The sequence below is a fragment of the Ambystoma mexicanum genome, chromosome 6q, assembly GCF_040938575.1.
Source record: "Ambystoma mexicanum isolate Mex_15411 chromosome 6q, UKY_AmexF1_1, whole genome shotgun sequence".
In the NCBI taxonomy this organism is placed as follows: domain Eukaryota; kingdom Metazoa; phylum Chordata; class Amphibia; order Caudata; family Ambystomatidae; genus Ambystoma; species Ambystoma mexicanum.
The window spans coordinates 681,719,277-681,744,445 of record NC_090937.1 but is presented as its reverse complement, the minus strand read 5'-3'; the positions used below and the strand labels follow the sequence as shown (position 1 = coordinate 681,744,445).

The following is a 25,169-nucleotide window of genomic DNA, read 5'->3' as shown; positions in this document are numbered from 1 at the left end:
AACCAAATTGAACACTCAGATCCAGCAATGCATGGAACCAAAACAATATTCAAAGTTGAAATTTGGTGTATTTGCATTCTCCTGTATCTCGGCAAAAACTTTGGAACTCATTCCCAAAGGAAACACGAACAAAGGAACACCTAACATTCAGAAAATTATTAAAAGCATGGCTTTTTTCACTCCTGAACTAAACAGAAAACTCTGTCAGAGGGAAACAGCCATCAAAACACAAGAGAAACACCCACAAAACTTAAATCTAATGAAGAAAGAAACCTGGTTACCCATGAAACGAAGCACTTCTTTATGCATGCCAACCCAGAGGAACTGCAGCCCTGCCAAACCAACACAACCCTCAAAGAGAGTGGCTCAAACCACCCCCATGACTAACCCTACTAACAACTTTTCAACATCCTGCATACGCGCCTTCAAACACCAAAACACACATGTACCGCTACAGGAGCAGAAACCTCAAAAAAGCAACAAACTGTACACAATCTTCAATCCTCATCTAAACCGAACCCACTACAGAAAACCAAAACCGCAAAACACACCACTCTATAAACGCAAACATCACCAAGCCATTACCGACTACAAACCCAGCACACAGTGACTTGCTTTTTCCGAACTAATGCGAGCAGCAGCACAGCAAAGCTCTCTCGCGCTCTCCCTTTCGATCCCGCTAAGTACCCCCCCCTGAACCCTCCTCCCTTTTCAGATCAGCCCTAACTCCTGGCGATCATGAAAATGGCAGCTGCGTGCGGTATAAATCACAATAACATAACATTTCACAAAATGGGGAGGAGTAGAAAAATATAATTGACTCTGTATTTTAAAAACGTATACAAATTCTCAGTCACAAGTACATCAGCTGATTCAGAATTCAATTGGTAATTATGCGAGAGGAGATTAAGGAATTTCTTATGATGATGGTCTGGCAGCCTATGTGCCATCAGTAAAATGAGACCGGCCCATTCAGTAGTAAAGTGCTGGAAAACTACTATTCGAGGGGATTGGGTCCTCCAATGTATTCCATATCTATGACAGTAATCACCACAGCTGTGCTGCTTTGGAAAATCTTCGGCGCTGCGTCGATGACGTCGATACGCCGCCCTCGAGGACCTCCTCCGATGGCCGGCGTCACTGGATGTTATAAGTAGGACGCACGACGCCCGTAGCTTCAGTTCTGTTTTTTCCGCAAACGTGTTCGCTTCGGGAATCTCGGCGCGCCTCGACTCTTTGGAGTTTCTGTTGCTTTCTCGGTTCTTCGAACCTGTTTGTGTAATATTTCTTCGTGAAGATGTCTACCTAGTCTTCCACACAGCGTCCGTGCTTTAAGAAGTGCGGGGACTGTGGGTCCAAGATGTCGGTCACGGACTCGCACGACGCCTGCCTCTGGTTCCTCGGGGAGGCCCATGACACGGATGACTGTGTCGACTGCCAGTCGCTCACGTCGAAAGCCTCGCAGGAGCGCAAGAAGAAGTTATCGGTAGGTAAGGTGTCCAAGCCCTGGCAGTCGAGGTCTGCGGGGCTTTCGACGGACAACTCGAGGGGCGACTCTTCGCGTCGTCGTCGGAAGTCCAGTGGGTCTCGGTCCTGGAGTCGATCTCGCCACTCCTCTGCCTCTTCGAGGCACTCCCGGAAGCGCTGTCATCGGTCGCCTTCCCCTTCCTCATCCGAGGACTCCGCCCATCGGCGGGTCACTTACCCCACCAAACATGCGACACTGGAGGAATGGGCTTCCTTCGGGAAGAAAATGTTGACGATTCTCGAATCGCAGGGCACTGGTCCGTCCGCGCCTCCGAGTGGGGTCGGTCGTGATCAGCCGAGAGACGCCGCTCGCATGCCTTCGGGCTCGGGCGGTCGTCACGATTCGCGGAAAAGTCCCGCTCGGACAAGGGGAATCGTTCTCGGCATGCCCGGTCCAGGTCCCGGTCCTCGACGCGCTCGAGACCGCGTGAACCTATGAAGTCTTCGAGGAAGACATCGATGCCTGTGGCGCCGAAGTCATCGACGGACTCTCTCGAGGCTCCGCCTCCGAGGGTGTCGTCGACACCTTCGACGCCCAGGATGTCGAGGGACACGCTCGGGGCTCTGCCTTCGAGGCATGTGTCGACGCCGTCGGCGCAGCGTCTGTCGTCGACACCGATTCTCTCAACGCCGGTGCCGATTCACTCAACGCCCTCGACGCCTTTCGGGGCTGTGTCGACGGGGGTACCCTGTGGTTCAGGGGAACCACCTAGAAAGGCTCTGGCCAAGGTCAAGCATGGATTTGGTTCCAGTTCTGTGCCTTCTTACCACCATCTGGAGTTCATTTCTGAGGTGGATGAGTGCTCTGATGATGGCATGGTGCCTGACATGGTGCCTGACGAGATTCTCTCGGGCCATAGCCAGTTTGAGGACCTGAGGCAGTCCCTGCATGATGCGAGTGGGCTGGACACCTCTCCAGAGGTGGAGTTTTGTAGGCCTGAGCCTGGCACTCATGCTGATTCTTCGTACCGGCGCCTTATGTCACGGGTCACCGAGTACTTAGGGTGGTGTGCTCCCCCAGGGGAGTTTGTTCAGGATGACCTTACGGATATCCTCGACATTGGTCCACCAACTGACCCGGTGCTGCCGTTTCATATGGCTCTACAGAGGAGGGTGGCGGCGGCTTCGACTGCTCCGGAGAGTCTCCTGGCAGTGAGCAATTCTCCCAGCCAGTAGTGACCCCTGCTACTTGTCCAAGCACCCTACTCCGAAGAGTTTGGTGGTGCAGGTGGCTATGGTCCCGGCAAAGCAGGTGTCGTACCCTACCATCTCTCCTGATAGGGACGACAAGCGTTTTGACGGCTGGGCGAAGAAAGTGTTTTCTGTGGGGGGGTATGGCGCTTCAGACGGCCAACTCCATTTGTGGCTTGTCTCGTTTCACGCACACTCTGTAGAACTGTGTTTCCTTGGCGGCTGAACATATTCCCGAAGGGGATGAACGGGATGGTTTCCTTGCCATGGTTCAGGATGGCAAGGATGCTATGTGTGAGGCCGTTCAGTTGGGTTTGGACATGGCAGATTGTGTCAGCCGGTCCATGTCGGCGAGCACCGTGATACGCAGGTTTGCGTGGTTGCCGAAGTCGGGGTTTGCTCCTGATGTGCAGGCCCGGCTCCTCAACATGCCCTTTGACGGGGAACATCTTTTTGGCAGCAAGGCTGACGAGAGCCTTGAGAGGTTGCAGACCTCAAAACCGGCAGCAAAGTCGTTGGTCGCTGCAGTTCGGCAACCTCTGCCTTTTCGTCCTAGGGGACAGCAATGGAGGGGAGGTTAATTTCGTTATTACTCATCCTTTGGTAAAGCTGCCAGTCAAAGGGGCCACCCTAGGAGTGCCACAGGTGGAAAACAAAGTACTCGAGGTGCCAAGGCCGCTCGGGCTGTTGCCTCTTTGCCCTCAGGCAACGCCGCAGCCGCTTCAGCTCAGTCATAAGGCCATGTCCCATGGTTCGCCGGTTAGGGGAAGGCTGGCGCAGCATCTTGCAGAGTGGCGTGCTATTACTTCAGATGTGTGGGTTCTGGAGATCATAACTCACGGCTACTGTCTTCCGTTCCGGCAGAGGCCTCAAGACTATCCACCGGGGAATCTCTTTGAAGAGTCCGGATCCGCTCCTTGCGCAGGAAATTAAATCCCTGCTGGGGAAAGGCGCCATAAAACTGGGGCCTGTAGCGGAGAGGAACAAGGGATGGTATTCCCCTTATTTTTTGATTTCCAAGAAAGACGGTGGATTGAGACCCATCATGGACTTGCACGGTTTGAACAAGCTCCGCAGGAAGGACAAGTTCAAGATGGTTACTCTTTCTCAAGTCCTCCAGGCCCTTCAACTTCAGGACTGGTTGGTGTCTCTCGACCTCAAGGACGCTTATTTTCATGTGCCGATCCATCCGAAACACAAGAAGTACCTGATGTTTGCGGTTGGCGATTCGCACTTTCAGTTTCGGGTCCTGCCGTTCGGATTGACCTACGCCCGAGGGTCTTCACCAAGCTCATGGTAGTGGTGGCAGCGCACCTCAGGAAAGGGACGGAATTCACATCTACCCCTACCTGGACGATTGGTTGATCAGGGCGCGCTCTTCCGAGCAAGTCCTGGATCATCTGTCAGTCACCTGCCACTCCCTCTACAAGCTGGGCTTCTCCCTCAACTTGAAGAAGTCCCATTTAACACCAACTCAGAGGCTCCAGTACATCGGAGCAGTGATCGACACGTCCCTGGGGCAGTGCTTTCCTCCCCAGGTGAGGGCTCATCACATTCAGCAGATAGTGCACAAGTTTCACCTTGCCCAGACTCTCCCAGTGTTCGAGTTCTTGAGACTGCTCGGCCTCATGGCATCCTGCATTCTTCTGGTGCCAGAGACCAGGTTGCGGATGAGATCTTTGCAATGGGCACTCGAGCTCCAGTGGTCTCAGTCCTCCGGCAGGATGTCAGACCCTGTTCAGGTGCCGTCTTTGGTCACCCAGGACCTTCTGTGGTGGGCTGACAAAGGCAATCTGATGAGGGGGGGTTTCCATTTTGGCTGCCCTGGCCGGAGGTGACGATCGTGACGGACGCATCCCTCACGGGATGGGGAGCTCATGCCAACGACTTGACGGTCAGCGGTCGTTGGTCTCCGTTGGAGTCCAGACTCCAAACCAATCTGTTGGAGCTGAGGGCCGTCAGGCTAGCCCTGAAGGCTTTTCTGCCGACTGTGCAAGGAAAGAATGTCCTGATCCTGACGGACAAAACGGTGGCCATGCACTACCTCAACAAAAAGCGGGGGGCAGGGTCACTTCCTCGGTGCATGGAGGCGATGCAGCTCTGGTTCTGGGCAATCCAGCAGGAAGTTTCGATCTTGGCAGTTCATCTGGCAGGAGACGAAAACGAGACAGCGGACGCTCTGAGCAGGCAGAGCGCGATCTCTCACGAGTGGGAGTTGGCTCAGGAGATTCTCCTGGAGATCTTTGCCTTTTGGGGGACCCCTCAAGTGGATCTCTTTGTCTCCGGTGTCAACCGGAAGTGCGAGAGGTTCTGCTCGCGGGAATTTCCTCCAAACTGAGCCTTAGGAGACGCGTTCATGGTGGAGTGGTCATTCCCACTGCTGTACGCGTTTCCTCCAGTCCCCGTCATCCTGCAAGTACTGCAGAGGTTATGGAGGTTTGGTTCCCGGATGATCCTCATTTCTCCAGCGTGGGCCCGGAGGATGTGGTACCCGGACTTTCTCGACTTGTCCATCTGCCCTCCACGTCGTCTTCCCTACCGAGACGATCTGCTCTCACGGGAGGGGGTTCAGGTTCTCCATCCAGAGGTCAGGTCCCTCGACCTTCACGCTTGGTTTCTGAAGGGTTGAGGTATAAGGATTGGGACCTCCCTGAAGACGTGCTGGTGGTGTTGCTTTCGGCCAGAAGGCCCGCAACAAAGTCCCTGTACCGTTGCCGTTGGAGAAAGTTCTGCGACTGGTGCTGCGTTAAGAATGTGGATCCTTTTGCATGTGAAATTCCCATGGTTCAGTCTTTTTTGCTTTCTTAGGCCCACAGGGGCTTTCAAGGGGGTACCATTAAAGGTTACCTGGCGGCGCTGTCCATATTTAAGTGCTCGTCTGAAGAGTGTTCCTATTTTAAAATTCCTTTAATTTCTCAGTTTCTGAAAGGGCTCACTAATGTGTTCCCTCCGTCACCTTTCCAGGTGCCCGGTTGGGATTTGAACCTTGTTCTCAAGTTTCTGATGGGTGCTCCGTTTGAGCCTTTGCATTCATGCCCTTTGAGACTGTTAATTCTGAAAACTTTATTTTTAGTTGCGGTCACTTCTGCTCGCAGAGTGAATGAGTTACAGGCACTTTCAGTTAAGCCACCCTTCACTGTGTTTCATAAGGACAGGGTTGTCCTTAGAGTTTGTCCTTCTTTTCTTTCGAAGGTGGTGTCAGAATTTCATTTAGGCCAGAAGATTGTTCTTCCGGCATTTTATCCTCCTCCACATCCTGGTAAGGAAGAGGAGAGGCTCCATAGGCTTGATCCTAGGAGAGCGTTAAGCTTTTATGTTTCACGCATGTCCCGGGTCAGAGTGGACGATCAGCTCTTTATTGGTTACACTGGAAAGCGTTTGGGACAGGCTGTGACGAAACAGACTTTGTCTCGCTGTATTATTTTGGCTATCTCTGAGTGTTACTGCTTGGTGCATAAGGACCCACCGGTCTGCTTACGGGCCCATTCTACCAGGGGTATGGCTGCCTCTACTGCCCTGCAGAGGGGTGTTCCTATTCGCAAAACATCTGTGATGCAGCCACCTGGGTTTCGGTACATACTTTTGTATGTCACTATTCCCTCGATTCCATCCGGGGGCAGGATCTGGCCTTTGGCAAGGCGGTCCTTTACTCCGCAATTTGATTGGGCATGCTAAATTTCTGTTTTCTAAATTCTTTTCCCACCTCCTTGCATTGGTACTGCTTTGGGAGTCTGTCATAGATATGGAATACGTCGGACGACCCAATCCCCTCGAAGAACAAGTTACTCTCTTACCTGGTAATGTTCTTTCGATGGGATGGTCCGACAACGTATTCCATATTGCACCCTACCTACCTTCCCCGCTACAGAATTTCTTATGCGATTGCAGCTTGTGTTTCCACAAGGCTTTGTGTGTCAAACTGGCTGAAGACTGGTGGCACACGTTCTGGGGAAAAAACTACAACTGAGGCTACGGGTGTCGTGCGTCCTACTTATAACATCCAGTGACGTTGGCCATCGGAGGAGTTCTTCGAGGGCGGCGTATCGACGTCATCGACGCAGGACGCAGACGCCGAAGATTTTCCGAAGCAGCACAGCTGTGGTGATTACTGTCATAGATATGGAATACGTCGTCGGACGATCCCATCGAAAGAACGTTACCAGGTAAGAGAGTAACTTGTTCTTCTCTCTTTAACATGCATAGAGTTTTGAAGACAATCAGTTTGTTTTTTTCTGGCAGCCAATAAAGGGATTTATAAGTTGGTGTGAGCTGGGCAGATGTATGTGTTTGTTTCAAACAAAAAGAATAACGAAATAACAATATGGATTCTCAATCATATGAATGGATAGAGATGAGGGATATATTTGAGCCCAAATGAAGAACTAAAATATGGGTTTACCACTATCAAATAAAGGGTATATTTGAATCTGCTTAAAATAATCATACATTCAGACCTCTGTGTACACCGTGTGAATTTCTGATGGACACGTACTGCAGAAAGAAGTCAATTGAGACTTGTATTCACTGGCCATGGCCAACTGACTATATAAGCAGAAATGTGGCAGATGCTAAAAGGTGAGGAAATGCCTCACCCCAGAAAATCATTAACAAAAGGGTCCTTCATTGTTTTCCACATAATCCCTAACAAATGAGCTAAGACAATGTAACGACTAATGAAAATGTAATGTTCTAGAACTCATTACCCATATTTTACAAAGCTATGCCGACAGAAGAGAAAAGTGAGTGCTCACATTAATCAACCGGGCACAACGGGACATGCAATTGCATGGCCCAGCTATAAGAACCCTATGCACCTATATTTGTCTGTAACCCTTGTTTGTATTTCGTCTCATTCATCATATATTTTGGTTTCCAAGCTTTCTTTCTATTGTGTACTGGTTGGTGGTGAGGAAAGCAGCTTGGTCACTCATTTTGGTGCTTGGAAAAGGGGACAATGAAATGAAGCGAAACAATTGAAATAAGCAACCGCTGACTCATCTGCCTGTGCTCTTGTTTCAATTTGGGGTCATGTAGAAAACAATTAAATCAATAGTTAATCCCTTTTAATGCATCAAACAATTCTCATGAAACTATTAGGAACATCTCTACTAATAAAGATACATTCATAGGGAGCGATGTCCGACTGTCTAGGTGGCCCTTCTGTGCCAATAATTTCACTACCAGTAGGAGAACCTGAAGAGCTGTAGGAGTATCCCACTTTACCTGAATACTTACTGCTTCTTGTGTAGCATTCAACAAATATTATGCCCCACTAGCAATCCCATTTGTTGTTAAATGCTTAGTATTACTGTGTCAAGCTTAACTGGTCAGAAGGTAAGATGTTTCTCCCACCCAGATTTATCAGTACCCTGGGGTATAACACCAGAGAATTGAAAAACCCAACCACACAGTGACACTGGAGCTGTATGTTACACAATGTGTCAATGCTTCAAAGTGAGATTGCACCATCCATGGAGCCAATACCCACTCTATAGTCCTCACTATTCTTACACTAAGTGTCGGGGGCTACTAATGTGCTCCGGGAAACATCTAAATGAGGTGCATAACCAAGTAATTTACAAGGGCAGAAACATGATCAAGTATCTTGTAATCAAAACTCCAGAGGTAGTAAGTGCTATTGTCTGCTAGAGGATGAAAAGACATGTTTCCAATGCCAAAGTTTGCATTTTATATGCAGTGGTGGAAGAAAGGCTACAGCATAATTCTGCCCTTGGTGTCTATGGCTCCTCGATACCTTGGATCAGTATCCCCTTGTTTGAACTCGGGGAGCTTGGTGTGGCTACGGTGGCCTTCTGCCAGCAAAGCGGGGAACCTGCTCTGCTTCCGTGCTTGATTCATTGCAAGTCATGTATGCTCCCCAGTTAAGACTGGGGTAAATGGGTTCCAGTCAGACGAGTATGCTTTTTATCGAAGGCCACCCTCTGCTCTGTTGCCCCTCCATCCTGTGTATCCCGTGATGCAGAATATCCTCCCATCATGATACTGATCTGAACATGTCCCAGGTCCCTGCTCTGATGTAGAGATGGCGAAAGGCAGTTCCTAGAAGATTGTCCATGTATCCGTTGAAGGGATTGTGATGTCCGAGCTGGCACAGCTCTATTCTGTCTTTTATATGACAGGGTAGACATGCACATGTTACTAACATTCTCTTTTGTGTCTTTTTCCAGCTAGAGGATGACATTATAGCCAAACCTCAGTATTTCCCATCAATAAAAACCTTTGCTCTCCAGCAGACCTCTGATGACTGGGTTTTTCTGGAATTCTCTCAGCTCGGCTTCATTGGTAAGCTATGGCCAGTGGCAATATCTTCTTCCTTTCCTACATTTTGTTTCCCGGATTCACTGACATGTCCATATTAAAATGGTTTCTATAAACTTCAATGCAACATCGAAAATGTCATAAGTTAGGTAGGGGATATATAATATGAGTTCAATGCAAAATTCACTTGCACGTTATATGCAAATTTGAAAGAGAGGACTGTACATGCTTCCTTATTAAATTATTGCAAACATGGATGCATATAGCTATCCATCAGTCACTGCCCACCTAGGTTGGCTGCTGATCTTTGGGGTGTCAATGAAATCATTCACAGGGTATTGGTTCATGTAGAAGAAAGAACATTCGAGGGGTTTAGAGAATGACGGAAAGAATAGAAAAAACTATTCTCTTTTAAGATTGGTTTTCATATTGGTTCATGACAATTGCACCATACATTTTATCTGCTAAAAATGTTACAATTATAAAATGATTTGTGATGAAACTGAGGGAATACAGAATCAATCCACTACTGATGAAATTTAAGCACATTCTGTGTAAAGCCTCTTTGCCTCAGTGGCAGTTTAGTTATTAACCTTGACCATGTGTCACATTACTTATGTCCCATGCCACACATTGAACTATGCATTCAGATAAGGACTGTTTGTCTCATGGCCATTTGCGTCCAGAGTACTCTGTCCATGTCAGCTTGTCCCTTCAGAAGGGTAAACAGCTTATCCGTGACATTGAATTCCACCTGTGAAAGAAACAAGACTAACCATTTGGTGATTAGGACTTAGGCGGCGCGTGTCCGGTATTAGTGAGCTAATGGCGATTATGATTGTCTGAAGGAGATTGAAGAGCAGCTTTGGTGCCCAGAAGATGGTGGCACCTCGCCTGCAAGTATCACAAACCATCACATACACTTTAATCTAATTTACTAGATCCCTGAAGAAGGACAATGAAGCCATAAAACGCTTGCAGATAGTATCTCTTCATTTACGACACTTATGCAATAAATAAAATTCCAGTGAGGAGTTTGCATATGGTGTTTACTAAAGAATTTAAATGGTTGAAGGATCATTTAAAAATGCACGTAATGCACACAATCTTCCTCTTGACTTTTTGTGGTTTAACCCATAACAGGCAAGGCTCCCTTGCTGCCTTTGGAGCCCATCGCACTACCTGTTGGGAAATTAGAATGCAGAGACAGTTTCTCTCTGGATAGGCACATTTCTCTGGTCTCAAAGAGGTTGGACCGTAGGCCAAGCATGCTTTACTTTCGGGTATGTCCTAGAGTGGAACAAGGAGTGCTTAATAGCGATGTCCCTTTCTACATGTAAACAAACCTGCCCCACATTGTATTCCGTGCCATAGCTTATTTGTGTTGAACACTGCCATGCCCTATAGATAGCCATCTTAAGGCGATATGAGCGGAAAGCACAAACATTATTGTGCTACAGAAATCCATCCCACTTAGACTACTGCTACTACTATGTAAACTGCGCTATTTAAACTCTGAGTTGATTGTGTTACCCTCCATAATCAGCCATTGTGATAAGCCATTGTACTGAATTGTGGAAGGAAATGTGTTCCACCTACATGTAAACTAAGGGTCAGACCTCATGTAGGATTTAAATGTATTTTGCGGGAAACAAAATGTGTTGCGCCCAATTGTGTTTTGGGGACAGGAAATGTGTTACAATCGACATTGGCACGTTTCACATTTGGATAGATGTGTGAAGATTAGCCTTGCCTCGCATTTAGATAGAATTCTGAAGATTAGCCATGCATGACATTTAGATAGACTCGTGAAGATTGCCTTGCCTCACGTTTAGATAGAATTGTGAAGAATTGCCATGCGTCACATTTATTAATGTGAAGATTAGCAACCGACCAAAACTTTGAGAGTATCCAGTTTACTAACCCCCCACTCCTGCTCCCCTCCTACACACATCCCTTGTACTATACACACCCATGGGCTAGCCAAACTACACACACACCCCCAACATAACTAACACTCGCACACAACAACAATCACACACTGAACCATACACCTACGGACACAACAAGCCAGTATGCACCACTATAACCTTAAACACCAGCCATTGTAGACATAAAACAGACAAACCCCTCCTCCCAATATAACCGACATTCACATATAACAAACAACCCATGCACAGGGCCTCCCCGTTACGGATACAACAGTCCAGTGTGTGCAATCAACCCTTCTGCAACCCAACACAGACGCCAGTCTCTCCTGGTTCTGGACCTATCCTATCCCCTACCCTCGCTTAGCAACCCCGTCCTCTTTCTTGCAGCAACTGCCCCTGGGCGGTAGTGGTGCGCAGTATAAGTCAACATAACATAGTACCACCCCATTTTACAGTATGCAAATTGCATGCAGGGCACCACCAATGCCTGCCCTTATGGGTTGCGAGTCCCCCGCATGCAATGGTCGACACTCGCAAAGTGGAGTGTATGCGTGAAGAGTAAATGAATGCCAAATTGCCTTTACTCTTCACTAGTTCTCTCCAATTTGTGAGCGATCAAACACTGCCTGCAAATGACTCTTTGCGTGCAGGATTCTATAATATGTTCCAATGGTATCTACCTGGTCTTTAGCAGGTGCTAATCCAAAGCATATTCCTTTGGAATATTGTGGTTTCACGCCTGCATGAAAAAACGCATGCTAGCGTAAAACCAGTTGACAGGAAGAAAGCAAAGATGCAAATTAGCTGGCGAGTAACATGGAAGCGTAAACAAATACACCTTGCTTTTACCCTTTAATTTTCCACTTTGAAAACGACCCTCTTAGTATCTTGACAGTAAAGGCAATAAAACAGCCAGGTGGTTAGCAAATAATGACTGTTGTACTTCCTGCCAGTGTACAGGCTTGGTTGTATTTACCACTGCATGCACACCAGGGTGAAAACCGACATTATAGGTGAAATGCTGGCAAATGTGCTGTGGGTAAAATCTTATAGGAGGTCCCCTGAAAGTGGTAACGTTTTCTCCTGTATTGTAGGAAGGCGCACTGCAGGAGAAACATTCCTAGAAAGATGCCACCAAGGGTCCTTTGCACTGCTTCTGCAATCTCATAGGGAAGGGACATTATAGAAAAATGTACATTAGTACGATTCGCGACTGTACATAATCCATTTCCATCTTGAAAACGTGGATGGAAATGGATGAGTATTCAAATGAAAACCTGCAGACTTGCTCAAAGGCCACCAGTAGAGTGTTTAGGAACTTTACAGTAATGCTGCCTGTACGGTAGTCAGATGCCACAAACAAGAGACCCACAGTTTATCAGTGGCCCTAATTGTTTACCACTGGCGGTAATCTGGGCAGAAAATCTGCCAGATGTTGTATGTTGGTCTAGTTCTTTTTGTCAGAGGGCGTCATGACCTCGTCGTGGCGCCTCTGTAATAAAAGGGGATCTGCTGGCACGCACAAGGGAGTGCAGCAGAGCCCCAGGAAGCGGCAACTCGTGTCTGCGTGTGGTTCTTGGGGGCTGGGGTTTGCCACGTGATCGTGGCCTACTGGTGCTGGCGCGGCCTGGGTGCCCCCAGGTCCGAGCCTCCCTGGTGCTCGGTGCCCCCAGCAGAGGTCAGCAGTCTGGTGAACCGGACCGTGTGGGGAGATCCCTGCACACATCCCGCTGCGTGCCCGCAGCTCTGGGAGTCGTGTCGGGAGGTCCCGATGCCTGGAGTGGCCCGCCCCGGTGACCGGCGGCGGGTCACCACACCAATGGTGTACTGAGGGCATAAGTGTGTAATGTGCTGAACGTTGAAAATAAAATAAAAATGTCTTGGAATAAATACCAATAACAAGTGTCTGAAGAAATACAGTAAGATAAACCATCCCTATCGATCGCTTTATCAGTACTCACGTCTTCCTTTTCCTAATCATAAAAAATATTTAGTTTTGTTTTCAAGTTTCTGCCAAGGCTGTCTTTACATGGATTATATCAGCACTAATATATTAATGGACCTTTTAGCTCATGTGCGTTTGTTACCATTAGCTAATGGATAATTCGTGTCCAATAGTAATGTGGCACTGTGAAAAACACCCAATTGTATATACAAGTGTAATGTATAGATAACGGGTCTCCGTTGATGGATATGAGGTGTTCATAATTCAATTCTAATCCATACCTGCGTACCTTTCACTTCATTTATTTGTTTACAATGCACACTCAATATTATTTGTACATATTCTTTTTCTCCAGATTAATATTCTTTTTTACTGGTGGTGCAAGGGGGTGTTCAACCTTAGTTGCTAGTCCTGTCTAATGCTATTTTCTAAAACAAAACAAAAACTCCAGTTAACCTCTGATAGGCTGCATGCTGGCAGCAGCCTTGCGCCACTTTCAGGCATAGCTGCACTATGCCACCCAGCCCACGAAACTGCCATAGTTCCGCCAAAGCACACAATCTCACCGACCCATTAGCCACAGAGGCAACTATTTTCCGCATCCCTCTTCCCTAGTGACCACGTTCTGCCATATTTATCTGTTCCAGAGTCCAGCAAGTGCGTATCCATCTCCGCCAGTGGGATCAATGTGCCCCAGCGATATGCCAGCTCCGACACAGCAGCTCACATCCACACTAACCAGTCCCCTGCTGGAAATCAAAGGTGTATTCAGCACACTGCGTAATAACCGGCAGCTAAATCCCCACCTGCCAGCATGGACGTCATTTCTCCAAATTGTAGGGATAGCGGAAGTGGCATCACATGACTCTTGACCTCTGATGACATCACAGAAAGTGATGTCATTTGACCCCACACTGAAGTAACAACACGGAAAGCGATGGAACACAACGTTTACCCCTTGTCAAAACAGGAAGTGGCATCACATAGCATTGTTTCTAATTACACTATGAAAACTATGGTTACAATATTATTGTGATGTGATATACATTTCATACAAGAATGGATTACCATATGTATCGGCAGAAAAAAAACATGCTATAACTGCAACTTGTGAAAAGCAAAATACATAGTCCAAAATTGATGCTTGTTCTACTCTATATGCTTTTTGGGGGATTTTGTCTGCATTGTAAATTTGAGCTGTTTACGAACAGACTAAATCAGTGACTCACCCCGGTAAGTGCGCCTGAAATAAAACTAGTCTACCAATTATTGTATGGAATTCCAGAAAGGGAAATGGCTCAAATAGGCACATGGCATTGGCCATAGCCAAGGAGCTTGAATTTGTTAAAAAAAAAAAAAAAAAAAATCTGTTTTTTTTTTAGAGGTAGCAAGGGAGACGTCGGCGGTCGCAATTGCGACCTCTGGCGACCCCTAAATGATGTCCCTACCTGTCAGATGAGAGAGCCCCCCATTTAGTAATCAAAGAACACGGGTTGCATAGTAAAGATGTACGGGGTTGGTCTATTATGGAGCTGGGAGTGCTCATAGAAGCAATTGCATCCGTTGAACGCAGCATCTCTGGAGTGGATGTCCAAACACGTGACCAAGGTTAAAGCAGGATCGTCTGAGCAGATATTAATCTTATTAATGGGTGCGACTTCAGTTAGGGAGATATGGAATGCTAAGAATCGCATTGGATGGAGTGGGCAATGTTGTGTTGTGTTGTGTTACTGGGAGATATAGTGTGCTCCACTGCCATTTGAGTGGTCTCTAAACTATCTGGCAGATCTGACCCAGGGTTGGGTGGGCTGGAAGGGATTGTAGAAAGACGGGGAAAATGTAAGATGGCCTTATTGTCGTGCTGGTGCATGCAGACTGGTGGTACCCTTAGCTCTGTGTCCTGGTCGGTTTGGAGATGTTCGTTTTTGTTGTTGTTAAAATTGTGATGTGGTTTTAATAAAGCAAACCTTTCACAAATAAACATGTTACACATTAGAATACAACATTAGCACTCAGTTTAAAATACAGAAAGAAAAATATAGAAGAAAACGCATATCGTGGATTAGACATGCAAAAGTAAAAAATACAGTTGACTCGCCAAGTTAGTATAAACTTAATCATAAATGAATACTCTAACTCTGATATTAAAAATACATCAATCTGCGTTAAATCATCTATATTACAAAAATAGGAATTTAAGTGATTGAAACCACTTATGAAATTCATGCAAACGCATTTCGAGATGCAACAAGAGCGATACAACTGTATGTTTAAAGCTGAATTTGCAACAGCGTGAAGAGCTCAAGCAAAACTCTGTGTTATGCTAAAGTTAAGGCAATACTGTTCCGTTGCCTCAAACGAGAGCACAACGATTCCCCGGCCATAACATAGAGTACATGTACAAAAGAACTAAAAGAAAAGGTTCTTAAGTTGTTAACGGCATTACAGTAGACAGATGTTTGAGGGTTTCCATCCCTGCTTTCTCATGACATAGGGCCTCATTACACGGACGGTGGTGGACCAAGGTGCTACTAGCACCTTGGTCCATGCCGGTAAAATACCGGCACCGCCTTGGAGGAAAGGGGAATTACCACCCTATTCCAAGGTTGGTGGGGCGGTAATTCCCCCTTCCCCCATTGCCCTTCCCCATTCTTGCCCCATAGGGCATAATGGGAATGGGGAAGGTGCTAATTACGGCACCGCAAATTGCGGTACCGTAATTAGCTCCATGGTCCCTTTGCGGGTTGGCTTTTAACGCCTGCAAAAAGCAGGCGTTAAAGTCTCCAACCCGCAAAGGGACCTCGTAGTAAGGCAGTAAGGGTTAACGGTCACCGGTACCATTAACGGTCACCGTTCACCCTTACCGCTGTCCGTGTAATGAGGCCCATAGTCTTCAGACTCAAGTAAAGCCCTTCCACGGTTTCCTACGGCCTAAACGCTCAAGGGTAGGCAATGTATTCAACTTAAAACATAAATGGAGGAAAACACCCTTCTAGATGGAAACAGGTTGATATATTTGGGGAAATATTTGGGGAAATTTCCTCTTCTCCTAATAAATCCTGCATATTCTTTATAGGCCCTAAACATGTTCAGTTCTTCAATAGTTTCACTCCAGTCTACCGTATACAACTTAGTTTTAACTTTACTGGGATTCCCAATCGGCTCCTCTGCATCTGATTCAATTTTATAAAGGAGCTCAGACATTCTCCCTCTGAAGTGATTCATGTATAACAGAGAGACTGTTGCTGCAGAATAACATTCAAATCAAAATACTATGAGGAGTCAGGAATGAGACGCGCACACAGGGGACTCCTCATATTTATGGCTATAAAGTTTTTTGGAAATAATAATGGGATTTGGGAAAGGCCTCCCTGTCCCTAATCCAGGAGGGAGGTATTTCCCTACCCCAAACAAAAACTAAAGGTCTGGCCATTGTCAAGATGTACAAACCAAAAATGTCATGTGTCCGAAATCCTATTTCCACGCTCTCACACTAGAAATAACTAAAAGGTGCGAACAGTAATGTCTTTGGCTTGAAAGAGTGCACAACATTTAAAATTCAAAAGAAATCTCCAATGGATAGGGTTCACAGTTGCTGGGGATGTTCTCTTCCCCAGGTTTCTCTTCACCAAAGTAAAAAGGTTCAAAAAGAAAATAACCAAGTTCCTGTAGCCCAAGAGGATAACTCCCTCCTCTTCGTGTTGTAATTCACTCCTGGGAAATTACTCCCTTCCCCAGGTTTTCTCCTCATTCAATGCAGTCAGAATCCTAAGTGTTTGAATCTTCCTTTGGATTCCATCTTTAGAATGCCACAACGTGGGTACAGGTTCCATACTCGCACACCACCAGGTATACTCCCTTGCCAGGTCTGTTGTACAGTTCAAGAAGGGGTATTGCTCTTCCTTTTTGTTTTGCTTCAATTCTCTAGATTGCCTGGTGTACTCTCCTGCCAGGACTTTCAGTACAACAGTCAACAGCTTTGTGATCAAGGGGGTTATTTAGCTTTCTAAGTTCCCCTTTCCATTTGGGATTCTTGTATTCTCCTTCTTCCCCAAGTACTGGGACTATGAAGATTAGCCACATAGCAAGCCGTAGGGATTCACCTCCCACTTGTACTTAGGAATGCCTTCTCCCACTCCCACCCAGTGCCCCAGCCTGTTACTGTGGGCTCACCGGTGCTTGAACTGCTTTCATAGCTTCTCCGACCCCCGTTTGGGTCCTGCTTCGCTTCTGCAGTTTGGACAGCTGAGCTCTGCAGCAGATGGCGTTCAGTGTACCGCCCTGGCTTCCTTTGCTGCCATGAAGCTTCCGTTCTGCTTTGCGTCTCTCGTAGGCATCTCTGGTGCCTGTGGGAGAGCGCCGCCAACACAGATGCTGCCTTGCCTGCTTTCCACTCTGCTCATTAACTTAGCTCACTTTCTCCTTTTCCTCCATGATTCTCTCATGTCTCTGTTCGTCTGTGCTCCTGACAGCTTGGTTTACCTGACTTAAGCAAGCCGGTCAGATCTGTGTGTTGCTCGGCTGTTCCATCTTTGAACTCCTGTGCTCAGAAAGGGAGATGCTCTGAGCAAATCAGATTTCTCCAACTATTAGGCTGCTCTGGTTGCTTCAGTTGAGCAATCCTCATTCTGGTTGCCCTCTACCTCATGTCCGTGTTTGTATGTAGGTTGGCTTTCAGAATATTGAAGGATATTGTCAAGATGCTTTAGGGGTTGATGAGGGGAATTACAATATTCCATCAGCGCATGGGGAATGGAGGGGATACCCCTAAAAGGGAAAGGTGGGATACCATGTCTCATAGATAATGCCTCACTTCCCCCCTCCCTTAAGGTCACCTCTCCCGATGTGAGCCACCCTTAAATAGCCACCTCCAGGGTCAGGATCAGGGAGCGACTGCTGTCCCTTGGCCACATGAGAGGCCACCACTGGAAAAGGAGAGATGGCGACATCAGATTAATCACAATACAAAGTATTAAGAGGAGGATTAATCAGTTTCGCATAAATACAATGTTGTTGCCATAGTACCATTTGGATGAAGCAAAATAAAACCCATTTTGTGGCATATCACCGATTTTGGAATAGTCAATGGAAGTCTCAAAATTCTGTTCCATAATGTGCCTTGGAGCGTATTCTAATAAGACCACTAGTCGAGCAAAATAATGTCCAAGCCATAGATAATTGCAGGTTCAAGTTTTGCTAAATAGAAACGCAGTAATGGGAGGTAAGAATAGTCACACATCTTAACATGAATCCTCTTTAGTTGGTCTGACAATGGTTGGGTCCTGGCTCTCCGTCTATCCTTCAAATCAGAAATCAACACATTGTTAGATAGGTTAAAACCAAGGTATTTTATGGCTAAAACGTTACCCATCCATTGATCTCAGACTGTGCAAACCATCGTTTTCGGCTTTGTCTTGGTGGAATAAACCACAATTTAGCATTTTGAGCCATTAACCAAGTGATTATTATTGATGTGATACTCGAGAACAAATTCAGTTTTCTTTGTAAACCCAAAGGTGTCTTATCAAAGAAAACCAGATTGTCCCCAAAGGTGAGCCAGTTCAGTTTAAACAGCCAAGCTTGATGCAATAGTACCATGGGACCGCAAATTGTCAATATCTGATATTTATAAATGAAAGAGTCGGAGCCCGGACGCAGCCCTGCTTCAAACCAATGGAATAGGTTTAATCTCCAGGGTTGATCAGGGCAGTTCTGTTAAATTTGCGGTCAGCGGTTAAACTTTTTCTTTTCTTTGCATGATCTGATCAAAGACATTAATCTGTACATACTCTGTATTACAGAAACATCGTTTAGGGACCATACTATGGCAACCCTAAACGATGTAGTCCCCCGGGTTTTCTCTGCATTCATGGCAAACTGCTCTTCAGGCCGGGGAGTCCGGGGGGAGTTGCAATAATCTGTAGAGCTGGTTTCAAAATCCTGTATACGAATATTACCAATATTATAGACTCAGAACTCCTCCACATACAATTTCTGGTCACTGCCATTTCATCAGTGGATCTTTTATTGGTGTACCATCCACCTGAGGCAGATAACCAGTTCCATTTGGAGATGGCAGATTTGAGAGCCCAAATGATTCCACTCTGCCCTCGGCTGATTGTGTTGGGATATTTTAACTATTGGGTGGAGGATGAGGACATGTTCGAAGACAGGCTTTCTTGTACTCCTTCAGAATGCTAGAATTGGCTCAGTTACTGGAAGGGCCAACTAACCTAGCTAGCCACTCTTTAGACTGCATTTTTGACAATTCAAAATTGGTAGTGGTGTCCCCTCACAGACCAGCTATTTGGTCCGATCATGTAGGGAATTTCTTAACAATACACGTGAATATGCTCAGACCATTCTTTGAGGTTTTAAGTCCAGTGGATTCCCTATCTGAACCAAATGTGGAAACTTTCTCATAAATTGAACCAAATGGTCTATTGGAGACATTTTATGACAAACAATCCAGGGCAGTGGAGCAGTTTGCTTCAGGCTTACTGAAAAGGAAAAATAGTGCAAAAAAGGACTGGTTCTCCGGTTTATTAAGAGAAGAAAAACGGACAGTTATGATGGCAGAGAGAATGTGGGGGGAAAAAGGAGGAAACATCTATAATAATTTATAAGCAGACGCTCCATTCTCATAAAATAATGATTATGTAAGCTAAGATGAGTTATTACTCCAATCAGATTTTCTCCAACCCAAATGTATCTCAGAAAATCTTTAAAGTGTTGAATGAATGTCATGCGCCAGTGACTGTGAAGACCCAAAGTTTTTCCTGGATAAAATAAATAAGATCTAGGAGGAAAATCAGGAACTAGATCCTAAGCCCCAGGAGGACCTAGAGGCACACGGCCAGTCCAACTGCTGCAGGCTTATTCTCAGCTGACCAGTAAAGCTCACCTTTTGGAGGTTATGGGGAAGAGGAGACTTTCAGGACCCATTTATGATCCCTGTCCAGCAAACCTTGTGAAAGCTGTTAGGTAAGTGATTGCACAAGATCTGTGTCAGATTATTAACCGATCTTTTGAAATGGGCATAGTGCCTCATATTTAAAAAAGAAAAATGCCTGCTGTGAATCCTTTAATGAAGTCATCCTCCCCGGACGACTCCTGCTAAGCCAATTATAGGCCCACTCCTTCCTTATGTCAGCAAATTTATGGAAAGCTTGGCTGCTGAACAATTACAATTCCTCAGAATCTCTGGGTTGGTTGAATAGGGCCCATGCTGGTTTTAGGCTTAGACACATTACAGCATTAGTTGTCCGTTCTTCTGTTGATGACCTTAGATGGCCAGTTGATCAGGTAGGTGCCAGGGTCCTTATCCTATTGGATCTATCGTTGGCCTTTGACACTGTGGACCACAATATTCTCTTGTCTAGACTAAGTAGGTATGGGTTGAGAGATGGCACCCTCAATTGGCTTGCTTCTTTTCTATCTGACAGATCACAGGTGGTGATATACCCCCCCTTTTGAATCTGGTATATCTACTGTAAGGTTCCACAGGTCTCTTCTCTGAGCCCTCTGATTTTTAATCTTTGAGAACTTTGGCTCATACGAGATCGGCCAGAGTCCATTTCTACATTTATGCTGACAATAATCCACTATTTTTTTCAGCTTGATGAGGAAGATGTGGTCACAGAAAATAGTTGAGATCATGTCTGGGGCAGGTCAGTACCTGGATGTTCCAATGAAGCTTAACTTTAAGATCTAGAAGATAGAGCTGTTGATGTGTTCTGCTTACATAGTCAGCCCACGACTAGGGAATATCGGGGAAAATGGAAGTGTCCAGTTGGGTGCCCACATTTGGGCTACTTCTTTAGGGCAATGTGCTTTGCCTGTGCAAAAAGCCAAGAAGCAAGGCTTCTGGCTTTTTTTTGTTATTCTTGGCGAGTCATATATTGCATGTTTCCAGGGTATGCTTTTTTTCTCTTGAGGTCCCTTTAATATCTGTTGGTGGTTTTTGCATTTGCACACAAAGTTCAAATTGTAAATGATTTTATTTCCAGTCGGCTGGACTATTGCAAGGCTTTATACCTTGGACTCCAATAAAACAGCCATTGGCCAACTCCAGAGAATTCAAAATGCTGCTGCAAGAGTTTTGGGGAAAGCCGGTCAGAGAAAACATATCACCAATCTTGCGAGCCCTCCACTGGTTGCCAGTGGAAAGCAGATAAAGTTCAAAACATTGTGTATTGTACATTGTGCATTATACGGCCAATTACCCACTTTCATTAAAGCTAAACTCCTTTGCTATGTTCCATTGAGATGTCTGTGTTCTGCCTCCAGCAATTTACTTTTGGTTCCCACCTTTAGATGAGTGAAATGGGGAGGCTGCTCATTGACCATGTAGGCATCACTGCTGTGGAGCTCACTACCTCCAAACCTGAGGAGTATTGAGGGACATATGGATTTCCGTCACAAAATAGACATTTTAAAAATCAGAAAAGGATTAATATTACTTTATGCATCAAGTATCGCAAAGGACCTGTAGATGGCGAGATTTGCGTGTGCCCCATTTAAAAAAAAAAAAAAAAAAAAAAAAAGGTTTGATAATAGACGTATTCCATGAATGGGGAACTTGCAAAGTACACACAATCTCTCTGAAAAGAAGTAGAATGCCTGACCGTAACTCAGGATCATTTTTGATTATGGTCGGCGATGAGCCATCTTGGCCGGGGGACCTGGAAGATTTTGCCTTCACAATTACTAAATGTACATCTTCATATGACCAATGTGATTCTACGCTATACATATATGTAATATGGGGGAAAGTAACAGTTGGATCATTTGCAGGTCTAGCGTACAGAGCACCATAAAACTCTACCCAGGTAAGTTGGTCAATGATGTGCAATGTCTCGGGACTGACGCTACCAGAGATAGTTAGTTCCCAACATTCCAAAGGGTTAGCATTTTCTAAGGTTTCCAGCATATGCTGGTGGTCTTGTCGAAAGAGAAAGTATATTGTGCCTCCTATTGTAATAAATATATTAATATTGGCCTACACCAAACTGCTCGAAAGTCGCTTGCGAAAGAAATCCGTGTTGCAAGGTGCTGACCTTAAATCCATGTAAGCCGCCATTTTAGGTCAAACCGCCATTTTAGGATTCGTTGTGTAAAAGTCACCCTGTGAGTTAAAATGGTGGACAATGTCATTCCAGAATACAACATGGCCGTCTTGACCTCTGTACATAGCTAATGTGTAACTTGCCTGCAGGCCACTTGTTGAGGTCGTGAACTGAGACCTTGTCCTATGTTGACCTATGTGAAGAAGGATTACTCGTGCAATGAATCTAATCCACGAGCACATGTTGAGACAATGTATTCAAATACTGAACGAAGAACATCTGTTTAAAGTACATTGTATTAATGTTTAAGAAAGCCTGCATGGAAAATCTTAGAATACACAGTTATTGCATAGGTTTGTTGATACATGTATTAAAGGCAAATCAGTTATATGCGGTTGTTTGAGACTTGGCATGAACCCTAGATTGGTGATGTATTAAATGGAATATTATCCCGAAGTGGGGCTGGACATTGAGCCCACCAAGTGTATAAAAAGCGAATGCATTCTAATGTACAAGGTCTCTCACTGAACACACTGAACCACACTGGAGTTTGGTGTGTTGTACTGAGGGCCGATAGCTATCTGATTTTTGCTCTGTTTTTGTAACTGGATTCAGTATAAAATAAAGTACTTTGTATGTTCCTTTGTAACCGGTGTTCGGTGTATTTCCTTTTGGGGTACTCAGCCTCGAAATTTTAGTTTTGTTTTCACAGTTGGCGCCCGAATAGGGACCCTCAGGATTGATGCCGGATTGTTCAAGGTTGATGCACACCATCGGACCGGGATCGGACGGTGTGGCATAAGGGGCCCCCTGAACTAGACGCGACACCTCAGCAGCGCTGCACAACTCGATCCTTGGACGATAAGCCGTCTCGGGCGTGTGGTCCGAGACGGCATCTTGACGAGGGTCCACTTATCGAGGTGGGCAGATTTGCCGAAATCACCATACACGAGGTAAGATTAGTTAGGTAAGATTCTTAGAAATCCGATCGGACCTCCTTAGGTTCGGTCAGGTGAGTCGTGACCCGATTCTTAATTTAACCCTGACAATTTGAATTTTGGCGCATTGTATCTGCAGACACAATTATTCACCAGGTAACACCAAGAATTTGAGATATGCCTGGGAAATTGTCTACCTGCTTTAGGGCATTATTCTGCAGTGATAGACAATCTTTGGAATTTAGCCGTCCCGCACCACAGAGGGGTCGCCGGCATGTACTATGTACTGTAAGCATGGCATTGGAAGTATAGTATTTAATGACATTTGGCACAGACACACCAGACATGCCTCCGAACTTCAGTGGCCAATCAGTGGTAGTTTTGAAATCCCTCGTATTGAGTATTTAGAGTCAATTCTATTAAAGAAAAAGGCTAGACCTGCAGCATTTGATGTTTTACAGAATTGGAAAAAAGAAGCGTTGAAACAACTTAAAAGTAGAGAGAAGGCAACTAAAAATATGGATAGGGCTTTTTCACTCGGTATTCAGAAAATCTATCCTTCTAAAGATCGTCATATTTCTGATGAGTTTATTGACAAAATATTAAATGAACGAAGGCCTGGTGCCTCTGCGCCACCTCCGTATGTTCCTCTTCCTGCTGCTTTGCCTCTTCCTCCTGTTATTCCTGCTCTACCTGTTGTTGTTCCCGTTGTTCTTGCTCTGCCTAATATTCCTCTTCCTCCAGCTCCCGCACCTCTTTTTATCGCACCAGTTATAGTACCTCAATCAAATATGCCTGCTCCCTCTCTTCCAAGTGGTCCTGAGCCGCTTGTAATCGATCGAGGTACAGGAACAAAGGTTGTCACTCGCAATACCGTACCACCGGAGAAGAAACGTGAGTTAATTGCATGGGCTAAACATTGTATGGAGAAGGATGATCACGCTAGCGTTTTTGCCACACTCTGTAATACGTATAATTTTCCTGATAAACATATTTTTATTGAATGTTTAGGGATTCAGTTATGTATAATGTGGGGAAGATTAAATAATGCAGATTTTCCGCAAGGGTTAAGGGATCTAAATACTCTAGCGCTTTCTAGAGACACTGTGGAGAAGGTAAATGAGCATTTCGAGAGGTTGTTTGGGTATGGAAAGGAGTTAGAAAAGTTACAGAATGAGGATGAAGGAGAAGAAAATTATGTATGTACAGAAACGGTTCCTTCCGTGTCGTAAACCGTTATCGGAGGAAATACGAATTTGTAAGAAAGACGCGATTAGATGAATTTCAGACATATCAATAACTCCAGTTGAGGTAAATGACACATATAGTCAATATACGCTAGAAATGCAGAGGAAAGTGATACAGGTAATGGTAGAGTACCTGCAGGATGAGTGTGTAAAAAGGAAGATTAGTTGTCCCACAGAGTTATTGAGCATTTATAAGAGAGCTTTTTCACTTGACACTTCTTCGACTGCTTTAGCGCTCGACTTGGCTCTGTTGCTTAGTAAGTGTTCGGGGTCACCTACTTCTCAGTTGCCTATGAGAGAGGTTCCTCCGACATTTGTCCCGAAGGTTGAGGCCGATCCTGCGCATAATATAGTCGCTGTGAACATTCCCGCACATTATGTATCGCAGTTCGTTCACGTCCCGTTCTCAAGACAGGAAGTGAATACTATTAGGCAATCTATTCCTGATATTAGGAAAAATCCGACAGGGTTCTATAAAGAGATAGAATCCGTTTTGCAGTCCTCAGTGTTCACCTTGGGTGACATTGATTTGTTGTTTCCTGTACTCCTGCCCGTAGATTTATGGAAGCAAGTTAGAACTATTGACGACGTACCCGGGTTGGGAGATACATGGGTGAATATAACTAGAGTCGATGGGGAAAGGCCAGCTGGCGAAAGACCACCTCAGGTGATATTAACTCTGCCTGATAGAATCGTTGCTAAATTAAAAACCATAATTCCCGACAAGAGAATTATTTGGGACAAGCTTACGGCCTGTGTCCAAGGAAAGTCTGAGGGTGCTACCGAGTTCTTTAATTGGTTCAAACAGGTATTCTCAGATTTCAATGGACAAGACTTAGGCACAGAGTCTGGGAAAAGATTATTTGTGGACAAATTTGTACGTGGATTGCTGCCTGACATCCAGTCACAAATTATGTCTTCTGAGAGCGCTTGGCAGGCAAAATCACAATCAGAAGTACTGCACATGGCTCAGTACTACGAGAACCATGTCAATAATGAAAAAGAATGGATTGAAAAACGGAAAGGCGACTTAAAACTGAAGT

The 25,169-nt window shown here is 45.5% G+C and overlaps 1 protein-coding gene across 3 annotated transcripts in view; it reads left to right on the top strand.

Annotated features, from left to right (window-relative positions):
- MGAT4D (MGAT4 family member D) overlaps positions 1-25,169 on the top strand; it is an 877,674-nt gene that overhangs the window by 671,061 nt on the left and 181,444 nt on the right. For all 3 annotated transcript variants that reach the window (XM_069631175.1, XM_069631174.1, XM_069631176.1), the window contains exon 8: positions 8,907-9,021. In XM_069631175.1, the coding sequence (XP_069487276.1) occupies positions 8,907-9,021 (115 nt within the window). The remainder of the gene's footprint in view (positions 1-8,906; positions 9,022-25,169) is intronic.